The 27234-nt window shown below is 37.2% G+C and overlaps 3 protein-coding genes across 5 annotated transcripts in view; 2 read left to right on the forward strand and 1 right to left on the reverse strand.

The window, feature by feature from the left end:
* The first annotated feature begins 194 nt into the window (after positions 1-194).
* Positions 195-4111, forward strand: LOC307002630 (uncharacterized protein). Its single transcript, XM_079620437.1, is given in 8 exon segments — positions 195-938; positions 1089-1213; positions 1309-1336; positions 1338-1379; positions 2104-2257; positions 2348-2493; positions 2588-2698; positions 3358-4111. Coding segments are annotated over 8 exon segments (951 nt in total). The 5' UTR covers positions 195-785; the 3' UTR covers positions 3550-4111.
* On the reverse strand, positions 3606-11884 carry nucb2b (nucleobindin 2b). 2 transcript variants are annotated; one of them, XM_079620435.1, is made up of 13 exons: positions 11682-11857; positions 10841-10966; positions 10409-10516; positions 10175-10307; positions 9818-9921; positions 8253-8438; positions 7674-7764; positions 7541-7599; positions 7341-7433; positions 7152-7241; positions 6466-6636; positions 4541-4601; positions 3606-4432 (listed from the first exon to the last, which is right to left on the reverse strand). In XM_079620435.1, the coding sequence occupies exons 2-13, from the start codon at positions 10964-10966 to the stop codon at positions 4350-4352; spliced, it is 1305 nt and encodes a 434-aa protein (XP_079476561.1). In that variant the 5' UTR covers positions 11682-11857; the 3' UTR covers positions 3606-4349. The 2 variants fall into 2 exon arrangements, with proteins under 2 accessions (XP_079476561.1, XP_079476562.1); XM_079620436.1 differs by having other exon boundaries at positions 3610-4432; positions 11793-11884.
* A 96-nt stretch (positions 11885-11980) lies between these two features.
* The window catches only part of luzp2 (leucine zipper protein 2), a 165808-nt gene continuing 150554 nt past the window's right edge, over positions 11981-27234 (forward strand). Inside the window, exons 1-3 of one of the 2 annotated variants that reach the window (XM_079620440.1) lie at positions 11981-12100; positions 12532-12590; positions 23836-23944. The gene's annotated coding sequence lies outside the window, so the exon portion shown is untranslated. The remainder of the gene's footprint in view (positions 12101-12531; positions 12591-23835; positions 23945-27234) is intronic. The other variant, XM_079620441.1, reaches the window with a different exon arrangement.

Here is a 27234-nt window from a genome sequence, read left to right on the forward strand (position 1 = left end):
CTATACAGGAGATAAAACGTGTTTTATTTGACTTGACTGTACTTTTATTTAATCCAAAAGTACGTTCATATTTAATTTTAAAAGGGCTTTTTAAACCTGCTAAGAGTTATCCAGCCAAGAATAAGCATAGAACTGCTTTTCTGATTAACTCATATTAATGACATAAATAGGGAAGCACCGATACTGATACCAGTAGGCTACTCTGGTGTCGGTCCGATAATGTGCTCATAACGTTACTCGTAGGCTACTCGTAAACTACCCCGATACAACCGCAGTTCGTACCACTTTCTCAAGCGCGAGCTCTTCCCGTGGCGTCTGTCGACATAACAAATTTGCACGCGCAAAAAATAAAACGCGCGTTGTGAACGGCCCCTTATGGCAACGTGACATTAGCCTAATCGAAAATGTTTCTATATGTGGCTCTCTCCTCCTTTCTTGTCAACAAGTGGATTCAGAGCCACGCATTAGCCGCCGGTCGCCATGTCTCATTGTTTTTAGGTGTGATATTACCATAGACGGATATTACCAGGATATTACTGATGATGTGAAGATTTTGCGGCGCCGCTGCTGAATACATGATTGTAGGGGAACCAAAACTGCACTGACTGCAAAACAGTTGGACTTTGAGAATAGGCTGAGTGATCTTTGGTCATTCATGGGGGATCTTATTTCCCTGCATTACTCAACAACTGTTCTGCACTGACCAAAGAAGCGAAGATCCTTGCCACTGTTTCTTCCGTATTTTCGAAAGAATTTTAATATAAGTTTGGTTGTCTCCGGTAAGAATGGGGATACCTGTATTGGATTTCAGTGTCTACGAACTGGGAAAGGCCAATGTATCGGTTGCTAACTTGGAAAAGTTAAGTAAAGAATTCAGAAAGGCCTTTACCGAGGTGGGATTTGTTTATCTGAAAAACACGGGCATAAATCAGGAAGAGGTTTGTAATTTTTTTAATAAACATTATTGTTCTATGCGCCAGAGATACGGCACGCGCGCAGCCATCTTTAGAATAGTTGAACTTTCGTTTTTGCGGTCGCTACTCGCTACATAAGCTGGGTGTCTAATATTTCTCTGTTCACTGTTTTAGGTGGAAAAAGTCATGCATGTTTCAAAGAAGTTCTTCTGTTTGCCAGAAGACATGAAGAAGCCTTTCAGCAGGGGAAGTTTCTCATGTAATGTGAACCATGGCTGGGTTGCTGTAGAAAATGAAAGGCACGTCAGTCTGTATTCAGAACAAACATTACTGTAAAACTCACGAATGATGGACTGTAAACATTTTAATGGTTCTAAATCCTGTCATTTCACAGTCTGAATCCTCGCCGTCCCGGTGATCTGAAGGAAGGAGGCGTATAATATAACAACTTTGAGCGCGGATAACGTAAATACCAATTTCTTCTCACCTCTTCTTCTTTCTGTCTCCCAAAGATAGTATGACTTTGACAATAGTACATCTATGGGTTATAATTATACATTTTTCGAGTCCAAAGTTCAACAAACGCTGTTTTTTTGCTGGTGTCCGAAATCTCATACTCCCTGGATGCACTGATACTCCCTTATAAAGTGCATCATTGGGGTATTTGTATGAATTTTCAGTGTGAACACTCACACTAGTTATACTAGAAAACGGCATTGAATAGTGCAAAGTACACAGATTGGCAAGAAGCATTATTATTTTTGCAACCTCTAAAAATGTATGATCTGTATAGTTTGAATGTAGTATGAATGTAATCTGAACTGTAAGCCATCTTGTCATTGTCATGTGACCTACCAGCCTCACTTTACTACCATTCACTAATCCTCTCCCATGGCCTCATGAGATAGTACAGGGTCTTGCTTACTCTTTTATGAGTAGCCTACTGTGAATTTGGACACTACTCTTGTCACTATATAGTAGGGGAGTATGCAATTTCGGACGCAGCCTTGGTTTTGTATGTTCGTTTCATATCAATCCCCTAAAGGGCAACATGATGGTAAAAAAAAACACACACACAAAAAAACAATGAAATGGGAGGGACAAATATATTTAGCGTTACCATTAAGAAAATATATCCTTAATATTTGTGATTGTAGAAGTTATAATCCTCCATTCTCCATGTGCTCAGATTTGGCCTTCAGATGGAGTAGATGATTTTCAAGATGTCCTGGTATCATTTTTCCTGTGCTGTAAGGATCTCTCTCTCCGAGTGCTCCGACTGATGGCTCTTGGCTTGGACCTGGACTCAGAAGTCTTCCTAAACGCACATAAGCATATTGGAAGTAAGTACAAGTATGCGCTACTTCTTCCTCCCAGTGAGTCAATGACTGGGAGGCCTGCTGCAACACCTTTATGCTGTGGTTTGTTTTAAGGTGATGCGAATGCAACCACACTCCGGTCTCTGTACTACCCTCCGGTGAAAAGCACATGTGTGAAGGAAAATCAGCTGCGCTGTGGTGAACACTCGGATTATGGGAGCATCACTCTGCTCTTCCAAAGCCCAGAGAGTGGACTCCAGGTGAATACCAATATAGGACACTTTTTTTTTTTTTTTAACCAGGTTTAATGTTGTCCTCTATCATTTAGGATGCATGTCTCTGTGTGTTCTCCAGGTTCTGAACCGGGCTGGTGAATACGTTTCGGCCCCAAGCATTCCTGGAACAGTTCTGATTAACATAGCAGACCTGATGCAAAGGTGGACCAGCGATGTGTACGTGTCTGCGGTAAGTTTCTTTACTTTATATGGCACTTCATTTAATAGAGTGCAACAGTTGGGTTCCGGAAGTAAAAACTCCCCATTTTCTCCATAGGGAAATTGATTTTTGACGATAACCACACTGTATACACCTTTAAAAGTAGGGTAGGCAATCATATTTAAATGTTATTTTTAATGTGATGACCAAAACATTATATCTTCATCCTTCAAAGATTACCCTAATTTATAAAACGAAAAATTTCAAGATGTAGGAAAACTCACACTTATTTAAAAATAATTTTTCTTTTAATAAATATACTTTTTTTTATCAGCAGTGGAATTCTTGGTGGAAAACTACATTACCCATGATGCTGTACAGAAAATGACACAATTAGAGCTCTGCAGAAGATAATGTTCAATCCCATGAAGCACCATGAATAAAGGAATCGAGTCGGTCTCCCTCAATATATATATAATTATATATATATATATATATATTTAATTCATAATTTCAATGGCAGGCCTTGTCTGACCCAACAAATTATATTTTCTTTATCAGGTTAATCTCAAATTTAACTGGGGATCTGGGAATCCAGAACCAACTCCGCTGAAAAAGTAGTCATGCACTAATGCACTTTATTGCACTGGCAAATGCTTGTTTAACTCTTTCTATTATTTACCCCTCAGGTTCACAGGGTTTTGCTGCCCCCTGCAGGAGACTCCAGCACACGCCAGTCTTTGGCTTTCTTTGTGCACCCTGATGATGAGGCCATCATTTCATGCTGCGATGGATCCGATAAATATCCTCCTGTTAATTCATATGATTACCTTTTATCAAGGTTTAATGACACCTATGGCAATAAACAGGCTCTGGTTTAAGTGGAAGTTTACAATTGTAAACAAAAAACAAAGTGGTAATAATCATCAAAGCACATAATTGATGGAGCTGAGATAATTTAATTATATTTGAAAGAAATGTACAGCACAATCACTTTTTACTCACAAAGGAAACTCAAACAAGGCAAAATTGCCTCATGAATGCACTATTATATGATTAATTGTATTTCTGTAAAAAAAACTAAAAAAAGTAACTTGTGATTATTATTTTTTTATCACTGGTGTTGCAGTAGTAATTCATAATTTTTAAGAAACTTTGTCCATCTAGGATTGACTTTCAACTGAAGCTAAAGCAAAAAGATGTATTACAAAACAATGCCAATCTGGCCTGTATTTAATTCAATGATAGTTTGTATGTGATGTTATTGTTATCCTGTGTTGGATATTAATGTTTTTTTATTCTCTGCACCTTTATTTGTAGTATTGGAAGTGTTGTACAGTATGAATGTAGGCTTTTAATATGAAGAGAGATTTATCCTATGAGGTTTTGTGCAAATCAGACATGAAATTTACTAGGAAAATAAAAATAATTAACATCTCTAAACACACGTTTCAAGTACAATCCCTGTCCTCACAAACTGTAGACCAAAGTGTGATTGTCCGATTACATACTTTGGGATACCATAACTAAAGTTTGGTGAATATTGTTTTGTGTTTTGATAAGGAATGCCAATGTATTTGCTAAGAGACAGTAAATGGTTCTTTTGAATGTGAGAATGGACATATTTTACATTACATACAACAGACATACACCATACAGACACAGAGAAGAGATTGAGCTGCTAAAAATGTGCGGGCAGGTCTTGCTGGTGACCTTGTGACATAGACCGAGTGTCTCCAGGCAGTATCTCCACAGCAGAAGGCACTGCATTTGCCAAAAAACAAAGACAAATTATGATAGAAAATCAATATTTTGTTCCTAGTGACAGGGCATAGGACTTTGACCCCAAAAATGTAAAATAACTGCACCGACCTTTGGCCTGCACTGGAGTCTCTGTTTTCTGTATCTTCAACCGCTCCATGTGCTGAACCGCCTGAAGGAAACAAATAGGGTGAATATGTGAATAATCAATACAATGAGATTAATATGTTAGAACGTTTTTTTGCGGAGAGGCAGTACTAGCTTGAAGACATTTCTGTTTTAAAAAGGGAATAGTATATAATGAGAAGGATGCCAGCATCTGGGGCCTGTACCATGATGGTAGTTGAACAAACTCAGGGTTACAGGATTAGTTTCGAGTTGACAAAACCAAACCAATCCAATCAGGCTTTGTTGGGACCATGATGCTGATCATCAACTTTCTCTGTCAAGTGATTGGTCCAAGATCGGTTTGTAACCTCTTACCTGGAACATAACCTGTCCCGGACCAGGTTAGCCGTGGAGCGCAAGTTACTATGGTGATGAACACTGCTAAAAGCCAAACCACTTTCATGGTGCCGAAAACCCAGGGTTGGCGCAAACTAAACTGAAACATAGCTGGCTAGCCCCATAAACCGGTTTCATGGTATAGGCCCCAGTGCAACAAAACGTTTCATCACTCAATCAAATGTTTGGGGTCTGTAAAATGTATTCTTTTGGAAGAAGATTCTCATGTACATCACTTGCATTTATTTGATTAAAAATATTTAAAAGTGTAATTTATTCCTGTAATGGCAAAGCTGCCATTAATACTAATATAATATAATAAATATAAACAGTCCCTTTACTGTCCCTAAACTTATGAATCATATTGGAAACAATTATAAATATAATATATACACTAAAGTCAACTTTTTAAAAACCTTTTCTTCCCCCATTAAGGTAATGAAGTTTCTTTAAATGGGTGGAGAGGTGCTTAATTAAAAAATAAGCTCAATCTACTTTAAGCAAAATACAATTTTGGGGGTAAAATATGATCCAGACATGTTCTTGACAGGTTTTGTGAAATGTACTCGTGTCCGATAGCAACAACATCTCTAAGGGTACGTTCACACAACAACGATGATCTTACAAACAGAAAAGTTTTGCATATGGGCAACAACATTGTCAAATTGATCCCCGTTCACACGGATCCGCTAAAACAACTAAAAGCGCTGTATTCTGCTGCCAGGCCAGTAGTGGGCGATGTCAGTTTGTAAAGAAACACTATGCGCCGATAGTCTGTACATGTAATACGCATGCACATGACATCACTGTTTTCACCTATTCACGTTCTTATAGCTTACATGGAGACGAAATCAGTATAGTTTTCAAAAACGTGTACTTTGAAACCAGTTTTCAAAAGTTTGCGTTTTCAGGCAATTATTTCCGTGTTATAAATCTCCAAAATGTCAGTTTTTATTTTAAAACAGTGTCTAACGGATTAATTTCCATGACTTTTCCAGTCATTTTTGATGACCTGAAATTTTTTTTTTTTAATAGAGATTGTATTCAAATTATCAGGACTGAAAATAACTAGAAAAATATACTCCGCATTGAACAAAGAAATATCCATGACTTTTCCATGATTTTTTTATATAATTTCCATAGGGGCTTTCACACGGGAGGAACCTTTTCATAGTTCCTATAACCGCTGGCGGAAGTACCCGCTTTATGGGGTGTTCGCACCGCAGGAACTGGGAACGGTTTTAGTTCTAGGAACGCCTTTTGGGGAATCTAAATTAGCTTCTAGGTCTAACCCAGCACAACAGAAACTACCAGTGACGTTAGTGTACACTGATTGGACGAACGCATGCCATACGAAACATTTTTAAATATTTCTTATAAATTCTTATAACTACCTGGTGCAAAAGCCCCTCATGTCCAGGCCTGGAAATCACGCTTTTGAAATTCCCTAATTTTTCGAGATTTTCGAGGACTGTGTGAACCCGTGTATCTCTCACTCGGTGTCTGGGTGTGTGTTAGTGTCGCTCTTCTACCTGCTGTAGTTCCATTTTGTTGGCGTTAAGCTGGTCCTGTTGTCTCTCCAGCTCCTCCCGCTGTTTCAGAAGGTCATTTGTCTTCAGGTTAAGGTCGTGCTCCTCTCGAGCGAGATGCTCCTCAAACTCTCTCAACTCTTTCTCCGTGTAGACTGGATTCTGCTCCAGAGTCTCGAGAGGAAGCAGACAAACGACATTTATGTAAAGACAATTTTACTCAAAAGTTTGGGGTCGGTAAGATTTTTTTTTACGTTTTATGTTCAGCCGAGGCTGCATTTATTTGGTCAAAAGTCAAATCTACAGTAAAATGGTAATATTGTGATATATCATTATAATTTAAAATAACTTTTCTATTGTAGTGTATGTTAAAATGTAATTTATTAAAATGTCATTTATATTTAAGATCAGAATCATTCTAATTATCAATATTGAAAAAAGCTGTGCTAATTGAAATTGTGGGAACAATAATAAAACAATTTCAGCATTCTTTGATGAATAGAAAGTTCAAAAGAACATTTATTTAATCTGTAACATAAATGTCTTTAATAAATGTATGACCTTGTTGAATAAAAGTATTAATTTCTTTAAAAAAAAGACCCCCAAACTTTCAAACAGTAGATATCATGAAACACAGTTCACAAATAGAGTCATGTTTAATTTCATGTTGACTTAAAATGTTAAATTACCTCCCATCCACCTGGCTCTTGAAATTCTTTCTTATCTGTGGCAGTAATAAATTCATTTAGTGAAACAAGCCTGTCTCTGTTAGTGTCAATCTATGGACAGACAATACAATACATAATAAATAATTACAAGTGAAACATCTTTGAAATAATATGATTAGCACATTCAATCCCCTGCTGTGATGCTCTCACCTCATTCATCACATGCTCTCTCATACGAAGTCTGTCCTCCTCCATTTCCTGCATGTCGTCCTCTTCACGTGCGGGATCATAGATCTTCTCAAGCTGAACACGGTGGAGACAAACATCAGATTTAGCATCCCATAAAGCCACGTCATTCTCAAAGATTCACTATTGTGTTGGCCCTGAACGGAAAGGTTATTAAGTGGAACCTCTTTGGTAAACAGCGCCTCGAGCTCTTGCTCATCGAAGTAGCCATCTCCATTAGTGTCTGTGAGAGCAAACAGATGTCAGAGTCGTGCAGTGACATCAGCTCCTGTGTTCACAACGGCTCAATGATCTCACCGTGCAGGTTGAAGAACGTCTTTGGTTCAAACTCACTGGGATCCAACCCATCGGACTCCTGCCAGACCTCCTTCAACTGGTCTTGACTACCCTATTTATACAGAACAAATCCTCAACAATTACATTTTAAATGTTAGATTTTATGATTCAAATGTAATTTACTCAAAACCTTAAAAATGCGGTGTAATGGAATACAGGTGACAATTGAAAATTTAGAATATTGTGCAAAAGTTAATTTATTTCAGTAATTCAACTTAAAAGGTGAAACTAATATATTATATAGACTCATTACATGCAAAGTGAGATATTTCAAGCCTTTATTTGTTATAATTTTAATGATTATGGCTTACAGCTTATGAAAACCTTTTCACAATATTCTAATTTTGAATTTGGGGTTTTCATAAAGCCATAATGATCAAAATTATCACGACTTTAAACATCACCAAACATAGAAAGGGTTCCAAAAATGTGGACCACTCGTGAAAATGCTTTATTTATAATATAATTAAAAAAGTATAAAATTAAGCAATATCACAAACTGGGTTATTCTTTGATTCAAGAAGTGTGTGTTTTGCTTACAGGGTGATTGATTTTGGGATGGTCTGCATGTTTCTTCTTCATCTCTTCGTAGTGTTCCTCCTCTTTTTTGCGCGCTTCCTCATCCAGCGTTTTAAGATGTTCCCTCCGATCCAGTTCCTTCATCATCTCGTACTTCTTGAACTCTTCGTGTCGCTCCTTGTCAAAGTTTTCCAGGTCATTGGTGGCCTTAACAAAAAAAAGGAAACAAGTAGAAAGGAAAATGTGAACGTGTGATGCGGGGACCAACAACTCACTGTGTGGATCTCCACCCAAAATTGCCAAGCAATCTTAAATTGCACTTGGCAAATAAAACTTGCTACTTGATTAGTAACTTTATTAGCACCTGAGTCTTGTCAGAACTTTTTCCTTTTTTATCATCTATTATCAGAAATTATTCTTGGACACATTAAGCCACCGACATTTACATTACATTTACATATCTAAAGCTACTTACATTGCATTCAGGGAGGGATTGACTTGACTTTTTTGCTCACCAGCCATTAACTTATTAGCCACAATTTTGACATCGATACAATGGGAAAAACTGCCATAAAGATATTTTTATTATCGCATAATTTGGCAACAGCTATATTAGGCCTGACGCACGGATCCATTATACTGTTACACATGCTTTTTCTTTCTCAACGGTTTACGTTCATTTAACCCCCTATACTGGCATCGGATTGACATATTTAAAACAGTAATATCCTATACTAAACCTAAACTAATCTTGACAAACTATATCATTTGAAAGCTTACAATCTCTAGTTTACATATTTGGTGACTGATTTTCAAAATAAATTACAGAGGAGCCGTAATTTATCAAAAAAAAAATTTATTTTCAAAAGTTCAAAAGATAGCATCCATTCAATTATTTTCGAAAAAAAGGTCTGAAAATGTTTTGAATATAAAGAAAAAAATAATATATTCAGCATTAGTGACGTGGCAGCGAGCTATAATGCACATACGTGCTCTTTTTGTGTTTCTTAGAGGTTGAATTCATTTCAAAATCTGCCAAACTTCCAATACTACTTCTGAATAGGATGTATACTTCATAAATTGTATGAAAATTGTAAAAATAATGGTTCAGATCACTCAAACATGATGGAAATGGAGGCGCCTTTATATGGGCAGTAATGTCAACTAGTGAAAAAGTTTGGTACTGCACCCAAACAAAATCTTCAATTTAGCACTGAGAGGTGGCTTTACGTGACACACTTTGGGTGTGAGAACAAAATCTGCAGAAATTAGTAAAATTCTGTGGAATAAGCACAATCCCACGCAGAAATTCAAACCCTGTAACACCAACAATGCTGCTTGTGATAAATTACCTGCATTTCTTTTTGTCACAAATACGGAAGGAGAAACAGCTAAATCAATAAAATCTGTCATAGGGGGAAAAAAACATGTAATTTTATCTTTAAATATACAATTCTAGAAACTAAATATCTATTGCCAGAAAATTTTCACTTGCAAAAAAATTTGATTGTAAGCCCTGAGCAAATGTGTGACATTTATTAGTGAATGTAGAATGAAACCAACAGGAAGTCTGATTTAGACCCTACCGATTGAATGAGGCGATCCAAGTCTTCCACCTCGAATGTGTGTGGATTCATGTGATTCAGATGCTCAAACTGTTTCAGAAGGGCTTGGTGGTCCACTATCGTACCTTGAGGGAAATGGAAAGCATCTCATTTTTCATACGTTTCGTGTCTTTGCAGCAGGCTAGAGTTACTGGTCCCTAAAGTAAACCGTGATATGGAGAGTTTGATGAATGACACTCTCAGATAAAACATTCTGTATCTTCCCATATCTGTGCTCTCCGAGCGTAAATAAAGAAACGAGACGGTGGAGGACATTTCACGATACGCTACAAGACAATAACAAAAACAGTTGTGCTTGTGAAGAGATTCCTGTGCTACCTCTTTCTCCATTCATGTCTTGTTTGACTTTGATTAGGGTGCGCAGTCGGTTCACTTCTTGCCTCTTTAGCTCATCAAGTTTAGTTCTCACGTGATGGCTGACAAAGTCCAACTCTTTAGCCAGCTTCCCTTGCTGTTTTCGCCAAATAGGGAGTGAGAGGTAAGCAACGCAGTGTTTAGACAATCTGATTTAACCTCTGCAAAGTCAAATTGGAAAATAAAGTGCTACAATACCTTGATGTCTTCCATGTCTGTGTTATGAAGTTTCTCTCTGAAATGTGGGTCCTTTTCCAGGAAGTCAATAACCTCCCTGAGATATCGATCATAGTGCAATCCAGTGTCCTAAATGAATTTAGATTAGATGTACACATTGAAGTAAAAAGGAGACCAGGAAAACTAAATCTTTTTTAAACCCACAGGATAAATGAACATTTGCAAAAGTACTGAGCAATAAAGCCAGTCTGGGTACAGTGTAGGTCAAACACCCCGTTCTCTTTATTGTAAGCATCACATTATACTGTATACATGCTTACAAAACCTTTCTGAAGCTTTCAGACTATATGCCAGCAAAAAGCGTCACGCCCATTCAAACAATAGACCAGCATGTCTCACATTATACTAGTGTGAATTTAAAATCTATTTTTTAAATTAAATCTTATTACTTACTTCACTTTTCGGTGGCTCCAGTTCCTCTACTGGAGGACTCACTTTGGTTTTATCCACAGCAACTGGCAGTGCATCCAAACAAGCCCACAGACACAGTATCAAGCAGCAGTGTGACGGTCCCCACATCTGTGACAGGACATGAACGCCACACGTCAGAACTTTATAGACTGAATAAGTGCATATATATGACTGAATTACTGAATTACACACACACACACACACACACACACACTTTTAAAAACTAAACTCTGGTATCCAAACAGTTGATAGACCCCATTGACTTCCATAGTATTTTTTCCCCCATATTCTTTAAAATATCTTCTTTTGTGTTCAGCAAAAGAAAAGAAAATCATACAGGCTTGGAAAAACGTGAGGCTGAGTAAATGATGACAGAATTGTCATTTTTTAGGTGAGCTCTCCCTAGCAGCAGCAGGTGTCATTCATTACTAAAACCCAATCTTCATCATTAGTAAAGTGATGCAAACTAAATACAAACTTGTTATTAATACAAACTAAAACAAAACATTTACGTCATTAATGATCTTTTTTGTTTTTAAAGGGAGCTTAACTACAACCAAAGCGTGACGTCACTGACACCACGTGTTAGATAAACCTTGTCATTCACGACATCGTTTTCAATAATTACGAGCAAATAAACCCAAATTATGTGTTCAGCCCGAAATCATATCGGTAATCAATGGGTACTAAATGGCGCGAATTTCTTAACTTATTTTTCTTTGAACACAAAACTATAATACCCCACCATACGTGTCTAAGCATCAGCTGTGACATAGAATACAGCAGCAGCTGGTATTGTAAGACGCAACAGGTGAGCACCTACCCTAAAAGATCCCTGAGAGTAGTATTTACACACTCTCTCGCTGTAGCTGTCTTCGTCTCGATCAAGTCTTACAGATAATCGCTCTGACAGATCATTTGCAACTTGTTTTACCTGATATGTGCTAAACACAGTTCCTTGATGGACACGATGTAGCCACGCCCCTCGCTCTGGTGATTGGAGGAACGGTGGCGCTTCCTCCTTTGATTTTTAAGCGTTGGTCTGTCATTGGGCATGTAATCTGTCTGTCAAAGGTTCCCATGGTAACGTGGCAAGTGCGCTTGTTATAAGAGGTACGTGGCGTTCACTTGTCCACTCCATACAGCTTCAAATTGTAACAGCTGAGTGTCATTCACGCTTCTTTTGGCAAGACGACACACACACAACCATCACTCAACTGTTATCTTGGTTGTGTTTGTAAGGTGGGTTCTGACGTTAAAGTCCAGATGTTAAAAAAACTGGAACATAGCCTATATTCACTGTTTGGTTAGCGTAAACAATGGCCTTTTTCACGGACTGTGATGACGGGTTTTAACTGTCATCAGCATCATAAATCCTGTAAAAAATAAAAAATGTTTTTTTATTATTATTTTTTATTATGTACCCTTATAATACTATACTTTCTATTATATTATCTTTGCATAAAATTACAAAAACTAAAACAACTAGTATCCTGTGAGGATGCGGGGAGTGACAGTAATTAACATCTTTCCTCCGACTGCCATTGTCAATCTCTCAATTTTTTTCTCTTTTTGAAAGTTGTCCACCTTTGTGGAGTTTTATTTTGCTATTTGAGCAAATGGGAACGCCAAAAATATAATTAATGTCTCTCATTCATGATTCACCACTATAGAAGTCTACCCATCTCGGACTACTTCTGCTTCTGAGAAATGCAACGAGTCAATCAAATGGGTAAGAACATCATGTCCCTCAGAAATGAATTGGCCTCAATTAGAATTAAAACTTTGGTTTCTATTTTACAGTCTGTATCTCTATGTATCAAGTGAGATAGCCTATTACTTTTAGATAAATATTGTGAATTGATGCCATTTAAAAAAAAAAAAATTCAAACTCATTATCTTTCCTCTCTTCTCTTAAATCTGTTCCAAAAAAACATTAAGGGTTAAACAAGCCTCTAATGCACATGCCTTGAAAATAATGGAATGAAACCTTGTGTATGAAAAATTCATGATTACATTTAGATTAAAAAAATATATATATAGGCTAGGCTATATCTTAGATTAAATATAGATTGCTGTTGTATCCTTAGTAGAGTAGATATAATTGTGGTTGGGTTGGCTGTAAATCATGTCTTTACAAGACACATTATTGGCTTTTAAACATTTCAGCAGAAATATTTTCTCTAGGCCTATCTCTTTGCACTGTCTATATCTAGCCATTAGATGGCACTTAAAGTCTACAATAGGATATGCAGGCCTTAAACATTGCTTTTGAGGTGTTCATGTAACAGTGCTAAACATAAAGACATATGCGAGATTAAGTTCCTATTTTAATACATGAACGAATGAATTGATGTCTTCGTATCCGAGATCATACCACTGCTAAATTGTGTTGGATGTTTTATTGTACGACAACTTTCCACTATAGTAGGATTGCTGTAGCTGTCAGGTTGTTGAAGTGTGCTTTTGCTTTGCTGCAGTTTAATGTTGTTTTGCATTGGTTTCTGTTTGCTGTGTTATCATCATGTATCATTGTCGCACTTCTGTTTTGTTTGGGCATGCTGATTTTTTGGCAGTTGTTCTTAAACCTCGTTTTATGACCAGTCAGCTGGTCAGTTTAAGTGTTTCTAACTTTCTAACAGTTACAGTATTAAGAATAAGACCAGGTAGTTGGGAAGATGTATTTTAAAAGAAAACGTATTACTTTTTTGGGGGTCATGTGATTGATGCCAGCTGCGGATAGATTTAGCTTATCTCTTCCTTGTTAATTAATTATTATTATTATTATTATGTATTTTCTAGTTAATGTTATCAGGAAAATTAGCTTTATTAAGTGCAGAGTCAGATCGCCCAATTCAATTAGGCCTATATCTGGATTTAGAGAAGTCAGAAAGATATTTTCAGGTTCTGCTTCTGTAATACTGCAAAACGTAAGCGTCACCATCCTTCGTTGTTCCTACCTTCCTGAGCATATGTTGTTCTCATAACCTTTTGAAAACAGCTGCTGTTTAAAGAAACATATCTAAAGATGTAGTCAATAGAGCCATCTGGTGGTTTTTGTAGATTTAATCCATGAAACAACAAAGACATTTGAGCAACATAATTAAACTGGCTGTTCCTGTGCCTGGAAATATATGAATAAAATAAATACTGCACTATAAAGTCTGAGACCACTAGTAAAAAAAAAAAAAATCTGTTTTACATATATCTAATAGAATATATTTTGTTTTTAGTGCAATTGTATTGTCCTGTTGTAAATAGAATATAAATGTATAATAGGGCTGAGTTAAAAATATTGAATTCTAGTTTTTATCGATTGCTGTTACAGCTTGAATTTCAGCGCGGGATTGCATGTATTGCACATCATTTTACTCATTCCCTCATATTTTATGCTCATGCAGTGCACACATAAAGCCGCCTCTCAGTACTAAATTGAGTTATTTGTTGCTGCTTATTGCACTTAAACAGTCAAATACACACAAAATAACGTCAAAATGCACGTCTTGGCGAGTATTCACAAAAACACTAGTGAAAGAATATATATGTATAATGGATCCGTGCGTCAGGTCTTAAAGTGACAGCAGCCTAATATATCTGCTGCCAAATTATGAGATATTTAAAATTTAGATAAGGCAGTTTTTTTTCTCTATGGTATCAAAGTCAAAGTTGTGGCCAGTGCAAATGCTGAGAGGCTAGTAACTTTGAAAGACCACTACAACCTGTAATATTATAGTAATGTACCAACCGGTGTTCCCATAATATACAGAGTTAGGAGACATTTATTTTCTTTGAATATTTACCATGTACTGTACTTGATACTTGGCGCAATTAATCGATATGGAATGGAATTTAATCGAAATCTCTATTGAATTGAATCGCATGCTTGAGAATCTAAATCAAATTTTGAAATTTGTCAATAACCACACCGTGTTTACCGTGTTTTCATGGTAAAAGTTGGTAAAGCTGATGGTGCAACATCAAAACACTGTGTTTTAAACACATTTATAGTATCAACGTCATGGATGAATATATGCAGGTTATAAAGGTTTTAAGCTTTCTTCTCATCATGCAAGCACATGTTATCACTTTGAGACAACAATGAAAATATGTACAGATGACTGTACTATTTACTGAAAATAATGCCGTGTTAAACAAATTTGTTAAATAGGGTCAAAAAATCCTTTGGAAGAAGGTCTGGAAATTTGAGTCTGGAAAAGTAATGGAAAATGTGTAGTAACCTTGATGATAAGAGCTTTATGATTGGCCCAAAGCAGACTTCTTACGTCAGCACGTTGACGTGATCATACCGGTGATTTTCATTCTGCGTTCACACAGAGCACATTATCCGTAAATTACCGTTAATGTTACAACTTCCCTTACTGGTAAATTGCCGGAACCAATTTACTGGTATTTTTGAAAAGGTCCTGTTCACACATGATCTCTTACCGGTAATTTACCAGTAAAGACTGTAGCCTATGTGTGAAAGAGGCTATTATCAAGAACAGGGCGTCCCTCCAAATTTGATTGGAAGACACTGGTGGTCAGAGAGTCCACTAGAACAGGTTTTCATGATTGAATGTTCAAAAATCACATTATTTTTCAGATATTTTGAATTTTTTGCAGCACCTCTCTTCCCAGTCGTCAGACAGTAACAATCGGTTTAGTTCCGGTCTCTGTGAAGCCCCTCCTTCTGAAAAGTGCAATGTGCTCTGATTGGTTGGCTGGATCAGTGTGTTGTGATTGGTCAACCACAGAGGTGGACAAAGTACACAACTTCCTTACTTGAGTAAAAGTACAGATACTACTGGTCAAATATTACTCCGTTACAAGTAAAAGTTGTAAAGACCGATTTTGACTTAAGTAAAAGTACAGAAGTACTCATTTTTAAAAGTACTTAAGTATAAAAGTAAATGTCAATGCATTGTTTTATTATTGTTGCATTGTTGCATGTAATAGCCAATTTACAGTACCTTATGCCTCTGAATCTCTGCCTGCCTACATTCATATCAATATCACATTTATTTATATAACACAGTTCCAGTCGTGGGATTGAATGTGGGATTGAATAAGTGTACTCAATAACGTCCACAATGGTTTCAGACACCCAAATCGCTGTTCCCAGTTTTTTGTCTTTTAGTGTGAATATGTTAGCCTTGTTATCTATAAGCTAGTGTGCTCCAAAACAATGAAAAAATTTGCATTTAGAAGAGCAAACCCAACGTTGAAAATAAAAATCATGTTGATGTCAGAATCCAATGTCAGATTGACGTTAATCTCAAACGTTGGACAGACGTTGTATTGTGGTTGAAAATCGGTTGACGTCAGAAACCAACATCAGTCGAGCTCTGACGTCAACCAGACTTTCATTTCCAACCAAAATGCACCCAAATCATCCCTGACGTTACTACTCTCTACTCAAGGCCCTTGACAGAAATGTAGTGGAGTAAAAAGTACGATATTTGTCTTTCAAATGTAGTGAAGTTAAAGTTAGTTTCCATAAAAAATAATACTCAAGTAAAGTACAGATACTCCAAAAGTGTACTTAAGTACAGTACTCAAGTAAATGTACTTTGTTACTGTCCACCTCTGGTCTACCACTTTGAGCATGTTTCGTAAATGTCATGCCTCTTACCATAACCTCAAGTTTCAGCACACTACTAACTCAACTCAACCAGGTCTTGCCCCTTTTGTATGTGTGTGTGTATGCCTTGGGTGTTAATTTAGTTGAGGAGGCGTTTTCATGCTCAAATAGCAACTTTGCACACTAAAGAAAGTTGAAAATGTACAAAATCATGACCACTTTAAAAATAGTTGATAGAAAGAGCAACTCTGTCAAGGTTGCTCACTAACACGTGACGATCCCGTATTCTTAATCTGTTTGGGATATGGAGCAAGTTTGCACACTTTAAAAATAAATACAATAAATAACAAGAGTAGAGAATATTTCTATATTGGAAATGAGAACTTTCAGCATGACGATGATCTAAAAACACACACCTCCTAAACCAACAAAGGAATGGCGTCAAAGAAAGAGAAATGTTTTGGAATGGCCCAGACCTGAATCCTATGGAAATCTGTAGGGGTTCACTTTGGTTTTCAGTGTCATTGCATCGGTTGTTAAAGTCATTATGATATTTGTTTAATTTTAATTGGTTAAAAAAAAAACTGCTCTTTTAACGGAGCGTGTAGACTTTTTACATCTGCTGTATTGTATACATTTTTCAATAAAAACTTGAGTGAAGATTTGAATGCGGAATCTGAAATCTTTTAAATATTCCATATCTTAAAATGTTTTAATAATGTTCAAAAAACCCTAAAACATTTATTATTTTTAATTGGAATAGTCACAGATTTTTAATGTAATCTCATGTTGTATTTATTGTTGACTATTGTGACACATGACCATCATGCACCTCAGCAGTTCAGAAATATACTGTATTTTGAACGAATAGAATAAAGCAAACTTTTTTTCTTAAACATTTTGAACCAAAGAGCAAAAATGGTGGGAGTCTAGTGGGAAGATCAAAAAGTGTGGCGTATCCCTGCAGTAACACTCGGTGCTTCAAGGTGCAACTTTCCATAGGTGGCTTCTGTGATGTTGCATGGCTGTAGCAGTTTACAACTAAACACCACACTCGGATGCTAAAAGTGCCGTCTGTGCGGGCGTATAAATAAGGCATAAGCCTTTGTGATCGGAATGAATATATACATGTGGGTCTGAGGAATCGCAGTGAAGTGCTGACAAGGCTGTGGGGCCAAACGGCCGGCAAGAACTTCACAATGCAGATAGATGGAGGAGGAGTAGTGCTTCAGCTCGGCTTTGATTTATAGGTCCTGAGAGGAGACTGTGCATCTTTGTCCGTGTGTGTGCGCACACTTGTGTGTATCCTGTGTTGTTATGAGTGAGATTTATGGATTCTGATTTGATTTCCATGGTTGATGTGACAAACATTGTTTTTCCATCCAAGCTTCTCAAATATATATGATATATTATAATATGATCTCTGGAAATTGAGACAACTAAAAATGCACTTAAGTTTTAAAAAAATATATGGAAAAATAAATGCATCCCCATTAGGACATGCACATCTCAATTAATTACCCAGATTCCCTAAGGTTAGCCTATTATAAGTGTTTATAGTTATACGTATTTTAGACATGTCGGAATGGTTTTCAAGGGAAATTGTGTACATTCTTCTCTTGACAGTGCGTGTTTGTCATATCTATAAATTATCAGTATTTGCTCCGGTTCTTTTGACACGTGTCTGGTCTGGGAGGTCAGAGGTTAGTTGAGTGTGTGTGTGTGTGTGTGTGTGTGTGTGTGTGTCTGGTGTGGGAGGTCAGAGGTTAGTTGTCACAGCGAGTGAGAAAGGTTGATATGGAGCAGCTAAATCTCCAACCTCCGGGGAATCACCCGGTTTAAACAAACGCAGAACAGAGGAGAGTCTGCTGGCAAAAATAAAACGCGACAGAGCTCGTAATAAAACAAGAATCAACATTAGCTTGGCGTTTCAGAGATGGAGAGAACTGAGGGATTTGAAATGTGAAAGTGACACTGAGATGGTCTTTTATTATCGGGTCAGCAAGGTATTTTATTATAACAGATAAATTGCCATATGTAGCTCTCTAACAGAGTTCACTGTAAAGATCTATTGTGAAGGGTCATTTCATTATGGTTGTTGTAAAGCTGTGCTAGAATGTAGGAAGTACCGTGTCTATTAATGGGTATAAAGCTACAGTAACATCTTCAGCTGCAGTTATATCTTCAAGGATAATATTCATCCGTACAGTCACGCAGAGCCGAAGCACAACCAAAACAATGTTCTAACGCAAAATGCATGCTTTTTTTTTTTACCGTCTTAAGTTATATATTTCCAGATAAAAAAAATGCATTTATACAGAAAAGTGACACACAAAAAAAACTATAAAAAAGTTCCAATATTTAATGACAATTCTGTGCAGAAGAGTCAAATTAAAGGTGCGTCTTCAAAATACTTATTTTTCTATATTTCCAATATTGTTTGATTTGTGAATGCTGGTGTGTATAGTGTTATTTTTGTGTTGCGTTCGTACAGACGTCAGAAGGTGTATTAACGTTTGATGTGTTCACGAAACGAAGGTTGTTCATTTTCAGCATCGAGATTTTTCCAGCACTGCAGATCTCTTCTTGTGAAATGGGGTCTGTCTTTAATAGACTTCTTTTGTGTGCGAACAGGTCTGTTTTCCCATCATGCATTTGCTGTTCTGTTTGGTGTTCCTTTAAAGTACACCGCTTCTGCTTTCCCAAGCAATACCTCAAACAAGTCAAACTCGATATACAAAGAGCCTCAGTGGATGCTGCTGCTTCAGTTTGTGCCAGCCCATGATTGACTATTTAAGGTCATTGATTTTAGGCTAGTGTGTGTCCTCTTATCTGGACTGCTTAATCAGCATGCATGCAGTTAAAAAAAAATCTGGCAAGAAACGGTAAACGCCATGAAAATCAGTAACCTGAAATGCTTTGCTAGCAGGTTAACATCTTACATGAGATTATATAATCAGATACACGACATAAACTTAATATTATAGCTAGCATCTGTGCAAAAAGACACACATGCACAGGTAAATGTTACATGATATTTTGAAAGTCATGTCTTGATTGTGCTTCTTGCGTAACACTTAAACACCATTGCATTAAGTTGCACATTTGATTAGTTTGTGCATTCCCTGGGAACTGAACCCAAGATTTTTGCATTTGATTCCCGGGATAAGAGGTTTTTATCATGTTATTGAAGGAACTGGAAAAACTTCAACAACAAAAAATAATATAGAGCTACAGAAGTACATTAACATGTGCTTTTTTTCTTTTCTTTTTTAACCCTTAAAATGAAGCTTTACCTTTCATGAATTGAGATGATTGAATGAAAGGAGCAAACTCGCATATCGGTGTCTCCAAGTTACCCTAGAATTCGTCATCTGGAGCCGAGAGAGGTGTCTATACAGCTTCAATGAGAATATCAAAGGCTCTCCCAAAAGATCTGGTGTCTTACAATAAAACGGAGAAGCTTTTGAAGTGTCACTGTTCAAATATGGCACTTGGCTTTCAAATAATATTCAAGTGACTTGGACTGCTGCTCTCCAGGAAAGGACTGCAGTACATTTCAAACACACGCCTTGGCACTGCTGAAGAGTGATTTCACTTGGAAATTGGTAGAAAAATAGTCTGACCCTTTTGCCAAAAACCAGTTCGCTTTGTCAGGCAAGAGACGAGTGTAATTTTGCTTCTCTGCCCATGTGCGTTTGTTTTGTGTGGGTATTTTTAAATAAAAAAAAGAAAGTTAAATGAGATCAAATTGAAGTAGTATGGTTTGGAGCACCAGGAGAAAGCAAATGTTTTTTTGTTTTTTTGTTTTCTGATCCGGGCAGCTCAGCCCGCTTTTGCAAGCCATTAGCTTTGAAGCTGTTCTTTGACAGCTATCTTAAATTTGAGAAGCAGATTTATTCTGTGGTTAAATCATGTTTTTGAAACCATTTTTGTCCACATGTGATTTAGAAAAAGTCATTCATGCTTTTGTTAAACCACTGTAACTCACTATACTTGGGTATTAATAACAAATCATTACTAAACTTGCTTACAATTGGCACAAAATGGTCCTGCCAGGATCTTAACAGGTACTCATAAGAGAGACCATATTACTTTAGTCTTGGCTTCCTTATTGGCTAATGATCTGTTATAGAATCCATTTTAAAGTCCCCATGAAATCAAAATTAATAATTTTTTTTGCTTGTAGTATGAATATGTTAGCCTTTTTGTTATCAATAAGCTATAGTGTGCTCCAAAACAATGACAAAATTTATATGAATCAATGCTTTTGATGACATCACGCTCCACTTCAGCTTCTCATCAGATTTTTTTGTCCAATCAAATACTCTCTAGAATCTAAAGCGTCCCGCCCCCTACATTATAAATGCTGAAGCTGTGGCTGAAATCTGTCATTTGTTCACACGATTACTATTTAGGGAACGATTCAGACAGAGTATGCTTTCCATTGAGGCGAATGAAGTCTGGTTTCACATTAGTGTTATACGAACTCAATGCAGCGCCACACAGTCTGCTCCGGTCCACAGACATGATAGCACAAAGCGAATCATATGATCGAGGCAAAACGTATCTGACCCATTTGAATTCTGCACAGAATGCTATTTTAAAGCGATATGGAGAAACGGTTCGAGATTCGGAGGAAACTGCGGCTTTACCGAGCTCAACGGCTCTGGCCGAGCTGTGATATAAACTAAATGCTATTGGCTATTTAAAAAAAGGGGAGGAGCTGTTCAATATGCCCCGCCCTCTCTTCCTGATTAAGTGGAAATTGCGTCAACACATTGAATAATGCTGCGTGTATTAAAGCACTTCAGTGGGCCTTTTAAACTTTTTTTTTTTTTGTGTGTGTCTATAAATCACTACATAACTTGGCTTCCCCGTATTTGGTGGAATTAAGAAATATGAGCCGAAACGGTCTTTAAGGTCAACTGACCATTACGATTCCTGGGACCAGACGAAAAGTGAGTGGATATTGTGCATTTGCAGTGGCGGCTCCTAAACTGTGAAATGATTTACTTCTTTTCCTCAGATTGGCACCCACACTAACTAAGTTAAAAGAATATCTCCTCGCATTAGCATTTGATGTGGCAGTATAATCAATACTCTGGTTTCTGTGGGGTTTATTTATTGGATGTAATCTCTGGTTTTATTGTTATGTTTTTATGGTTGATTTTACTGGTATGTGGTTTTTAAAATGTACAGCACTTTGGTCAATGGGCTGTTGTTTAAGTAGTGCATCAATAAATATACACAAATACAAATTCCAGCACCATTTAACACCAAAAAAGCAGTCGCTTGTGTTTCTGATGAGAAATCTCTGTAGCATTGTCGTGCTGTATACGCTGTCTGGTCCTTTCGACAAACATTTTCTGCTTTCGATCACCCCTCATCTTGATGTGTGGCTCTGTGTTAACTTAATGGGCTGGAGCTCTCCTGCCCTAGAGCACTGACTGTAACGTTTGACTCATGGTACATTAGACCTGCAGTGTTAGCAGTGGGTGGAGGAAGAGCGAGACGGTGGAAGCATGTGCATTGTTAAGTCCTCTCGAAATGGGTCAGGCCTCTTAAACAGTCTAGCTGTGCTTTTATTCCGTGTTAGTTATTTGTTAGCCTCTAGAAATAGATTTCAGACCTGCAGTGCATCACGGCGTGAATCCTGATTATTCCGGACAATAAAACAATTGCAAACCATTTGCCAAGGTAAAGGGCAGCGGACATGGCCACGTACACACACACGAACACACACCTGTGTTCTATTCATTATTGTTCTTCCCAAATGCTGGGAACACATGCAGGATCAGCAGTAGCGGTCACAGCTCCTCTCATTATTATTCCATACAAAAACAACACCGACCTCACATCGTTCCCTTCATACACAGCCAGTCAGCTTACAAAATAGGGTCGGGCTTCGTAAATGGAAGGCCATGTCCTAGTCTCTCCTGCGCTGCCAGTATTGCCCAGTGCAATTCGCCTGTGCACTTCTCTGGCCGTCCAACTGACCGTTTACACAGGCTTTGAGTCGCAACATCTATAAAACACCAGAGTGATTCTAGCAAGGGGAATGTGGCTTGGCAGGCACTGTAGTTAATTAAGTTTCCTTTTTAATCTACATGTAGTTTTATGATGCTCTATCGGAGAACTTTGCTGAGAAAAATCTGGTTGGCAGAACTTTAGAGGAGCGTATAAAAGAGCGATTGTAGAAAGGAATTTGTAACAGGCCCTGTGGCCTATATTACATAGTACGTTTTTAAAAAATGATATTCACGACTCATATTCGTGGCTCTTGATCTTCATTCCACCTTAGTCGGTTATTCACTTAATCATATAGTAAATTAATGTCATTTTTCACCCCGGGTAGGTTCCGTTCTCAATTAAGATAAATTACTTCCGTGATGAGTCAGTTCACATGACTGTATCAATATCTGTCTCTCACCATCTGTTTTGAAATGCACGGGGAATGGGTGTGCAATCTTGCTCAGAATAGAAGATTGCAATGACAGTGGAGCAACCGTTTATTGTTAAGGAGGTTTGCTTGGGTAGCCTAATGATGTGTAAAAAATGATATTGTGTCTTTGTGAAACTCTCGAGGGATGCAGTCTATCATAGTCAGGGTGCAGATGAGTCGCAAGTTTGATTTAGGACACTCGTGACATCTTCAACTCCATGTGTCGGTTCATCCAAAGTAGTTCTGTTCATAATTGTGAGTAATTCATCTGTGAGAGAAAGTTTGCAGATAATCAGCTGGCCCACCCTTGGGAAGAAGCACTTTAGCATACTTTTAAAAAGTGTATTTATGGAAATAATATACAGAATATGCTTAAGGGCTGAAGCTGAATGTAATGTTTTCAGACACAAACATTGCATGTTATTTGCAATTAAAGAGCTCATATGATGCTATTTTAAAAGTTAATTATTTAGTTTATTGGTAGTGGAAAGTTAGTCTTTTCTGAGTTCTTTTCTAAAGTCTACAGACGACGCGCAAATTAAAGAACACAGACGCAGTCAATTCATTTCATACCAGGTAGCCTCTGGTTTAAGACATGTTTTTTTGGGGGCTGATAAATAATGGCGTAAAAACACCAGTACATTTTAATAATATAATACTCTCCATACATTTTGCGCCCGAAAGGGAAACTTCTACAAATGCATTATGCAATAAGGTCAGCAGCAAAAATGACTGTGTCCACGTGTTTCAGCGCAAATTTTTCACTGCATGTCTTTTGTAAATCCTGACAGTAGTTTAACGCTAAAATAGTGTTTACGCTGTTAGTAAATCTGTCCATACTTTTTTACATTTATTCAAAAAATATAAATAAATGCTGTAACAATTTAAACAATATATTTTATCTGTGAACTGATGTTCAGCTGTTCTTTCTAACAGTCATCTTATTTTCAGATCATTAGTCCTCAACCTCGGTAAACACTGGTCACAGACATGAAGATGCACCTTTAATTTGTGGCACAGCCAGTTCAAGTGACAAAGTGGTGAAGTGATATCTAAGTGGGTGAGTTATTTACTTACTTTTTTTAAAATTAGTCTTCCCATTAATGGCATCATTTTGTTCATTCAGAGTGATAAGCGAACACGCATGAAAACAAGTGGTGGGATTTATTGCACAAACTAATCATATCCAAGCATAGCACAATGGAGGCATTGCCTCCTCTCATGTGACTTTCCTCCATGCATACTCAGTTACCCCCATCAAACCCACCGCATACTTTAGGGGGACAGATCAAATATAATGGGCTCAGGGGAGGCAAGAGAGACACGGTGTCCCTCTATAACTTTACCTGCTGTTGTTTTTAGAAAAACGAGTGGTTTATACACAATTTAATGTCTCATTTTGTAATATTAGCGCTGTTTTATTTTTGTAATACGATTTATTTTCTCATCCAGTTTGAGGAGGCACTGCCTGCCTTGCCTTCTCAGAGGAAACGCCCCTGATTTCCAATTTATTTAGTTGTGCATGTCCGGAGTTGTACCAGGCCAGGTTCAGGAGGCTGTCCTCCGTAAAAAATGCGCTGTGCACAAGATAACTTTTAAACTGTTCTCAAGAACGGCATTATAAATAATTCTTAACATCTGATTCCCAATTTCATCACTTTTCGGAAAGCTTTCGCAAAACGTCCTTTTTTCAATCCCTTTTCAGAGAATCATAAACAACTGGAAAAGACATGAGGGCTTTTGAATATTCTTGTGAACAATGACCCTATAGGAATCAAAAAGATTGAGAACCACTGCCTTAATGGTTTAAATCTTTGTTCTATCGTGATGCTTTTAAATTAGTGCTAGATAACGGAAAAAGCCAACTTAATCTTTAAAGTCTGAATTAATTAAATATCAAATATCATTACATTTTAAAAAATAGCTAATATTGGCTCATAGCTGAAATGGCGCTGATATATTGTGCATCCCTAGGGAGTACTCCACTCATATTGATTGTAGATAGCATAATAAAATTGGCTAAAAATGTCATGACATATTCATCAACATTCATAGAGTGGATGTGTATGCGGAGGATGTGTACTTTTTTTTAATGCTTAGATTTCACAGTCTCTGTGTGGGCCTAATCAGATACATTTTTCATCATCTCCAAAAGGCTCTCATTAAAACACTAAAAACATCTACATTTTGCACTACTTTCTGTTTCAAAATCCCCCCCACTCCTCCATACAAGGCATCACCTCATGTCACTTCAGGCTCTTTGACAAATTTGTCAAATGTGATGAATCAGTTCCTTTGTGCTAATTAGAGAATGAAAAATTAATTGACAGCGATGCTGTTAATTAAAATACCATAATGTGAACTGAAGTGTACAACTCCAGCCAAGGTTTGCTGCTATTTATTGGCTGATGAGGTGCAGTTGAAAGCTAGTGATATTTTTAAAGAACAGAGACACAGACTTGCGCTTTGATACAGTTTCATATGTAGGTATCAAACCCTCTCTGCCTCTCAGACTGTTTGATTAGCTCTTCTTTTAGATCCTCTGACTTCACAAAAACAAAAGTTTTTAACCTCCGTGGGGGAGGAGGACATTATGCGACCGATGAATAAAGCGAGGGTGCTGCAAGGACATGGAAAGCAGGGCCATTCAAATATAGATGTAAACCTAACACGATTTTCCAATTGACCCAAGCCGAATGAATGCTGCAAGTCCCATGCAGCGCTACAGAAGTGACTCAGATGTCTTTGAAATATGTCTCGCTTTAGCAGTCATAACTGATGCTCTGTGACATCAGCTTCTTTGAGACAGTTGTTTGCAGCATGTCAGAGAATTTTGATGGCATAAATATGTTTGCGCTGACATTTGGGATAAAATACCAAATCTAATGTTTGTATCCCACTGTGATTTGAACAAAACTTTCCTGTGCTAGCGCAGGATGTTAGTCATCCTCGGAGCTCGCGCGCAATTGTGTTCTTAGAACTCAGAATAAAAATTGCCAATTTCTATCTTACTATCTTGACTCTTGCTCAAAAGTATATGACAGATTGGCCAAATAAGCCGGTGCTTTGTGCGGAGTTGAATGCTAATGATCTTTTACCTAAAGTATAACAGGAAGAGTGGAACGCAGGAACTGACCTCACTGTATCGGAGATACTGCGAGTGATCCTCTGGGATATAATTAAACTTCCTCTTCAAAGCTGACATGGCACAAACAGTCCTGCATCGAGCCGAGCGGGTTCTAATCAACCCTATAGCGTGCTCTGTTATTTGACTGGGCAGTCAAATTTAAGCACCTTCTTGACCTCCAGTACAGTGACCAGATCCCGACACAAAAACAATTATTAGTCAATGTTATTCAAGTTAACTGGCAGACAATTTCATGCAATGCATTATTGCGACTAATAAGGGTCACATATTTTATGAATGAAGTGGGAAATGTGAAATATAGTTGAATAATTTATCAAACTTAATGATTCATAAAGCAATCATTTTAAATTATCTTTGTATGATGCCCAGTCAGCGTGATCGCAAATGTGTTTGAAAATATGGCGTTCTGCTGGCGTGAAGTTTTTGTGCAATTTTTCTGGAAAGTTACGACATGCTATGAATTTATTTTCATTCTATTCACGGGAAGTCAGTAGTGTCCCATTTTCCTGGGGCAAACAAATCTCAATCTGACATTGATTTATCGACTGGAATTGATGGACTCAAAAAAAATGGGGAACTTTCAAGGTCTCAGTGCGGAGCCCGGTATAAAGAATGATTTTCCTGAATCACAGTGACCAATAATTGTGTTAAAGGCCAGTTTGGGCCAAGGTCTGGTCACCAGAGGTCAGAGGTCCTAGTATCTTAACTTATACTCATATACTCATTATTTTTGGTAACACTTTATTTTACAGTGTCCTTGTTACATGTACTTACCATAGTAATAAGAGTAAATTATGCATAATTACATGCAACTAACCCTAAACAAAATCCTACCCTAACCCTATAGTAACTACATGTAGTTACCGGTAATTAATATTACTCAGTGCTTAAATATGTAATTACAATGTAACAATGACGCCTTAAAATAAAGTGTAACCTTATTTTTAAACATTTGAGAGACAGTTAGATATAGTAGTAGAGGCATATTAGATATATTTGATTACAAATAAAATAATTAATGCTATAATTTACGCATAAAATATTATTGAAATAAAATATTTTTGTAGAAAAATCTTTTATTTTGTTACAAAAAAGTAATATTTGACCCTTTATTTAGCCATAGACAAAATTAATATAGAAAATAAAATGAATAATATTTAGTTATATATATTTGGCCTCTTGAAGTTGGTGTTTTTGAAAAG

The sequence above is a fragment of the Phoxinus phoxinus genome (assembly GCF_949152265.1).
Source record: "Phoxinus phoxinus genome assembly, chromosome: 8".
NCBI classification, from domain to species: Eukaryota; Metazoa; Chordata; class Actinopteri; order Cypriniformes; family Leuciscidae; genus Phoxinus; species Phoxinus phoxinus.

Excerpts from the sequence above, each read along its gene's own strand:
- nucb2b (XM_079620435.1), bottom strand. The coding sequence starts at position 10,966 with ATGTGGGGACCGTCACACTGCTGCTTGATACTGTGTCTGTGGGCTTGT. Across the intron at positions 10,308-10,408 it reads CAGACATGGAAGACATCAAG|CAAGGGAAGCTGGCTAAAGA; the intron begins GTATTGTAGCAC and ends TGGCGAAAACAG. Across the intron at positions 4,602-6,465 it reads ACAAAATGGAACTACAGCAG|GCGGTTCAGCACATGGAGCG; the intron begins GTAGAAGAGCGA and ends TGTTTCCTTCAG.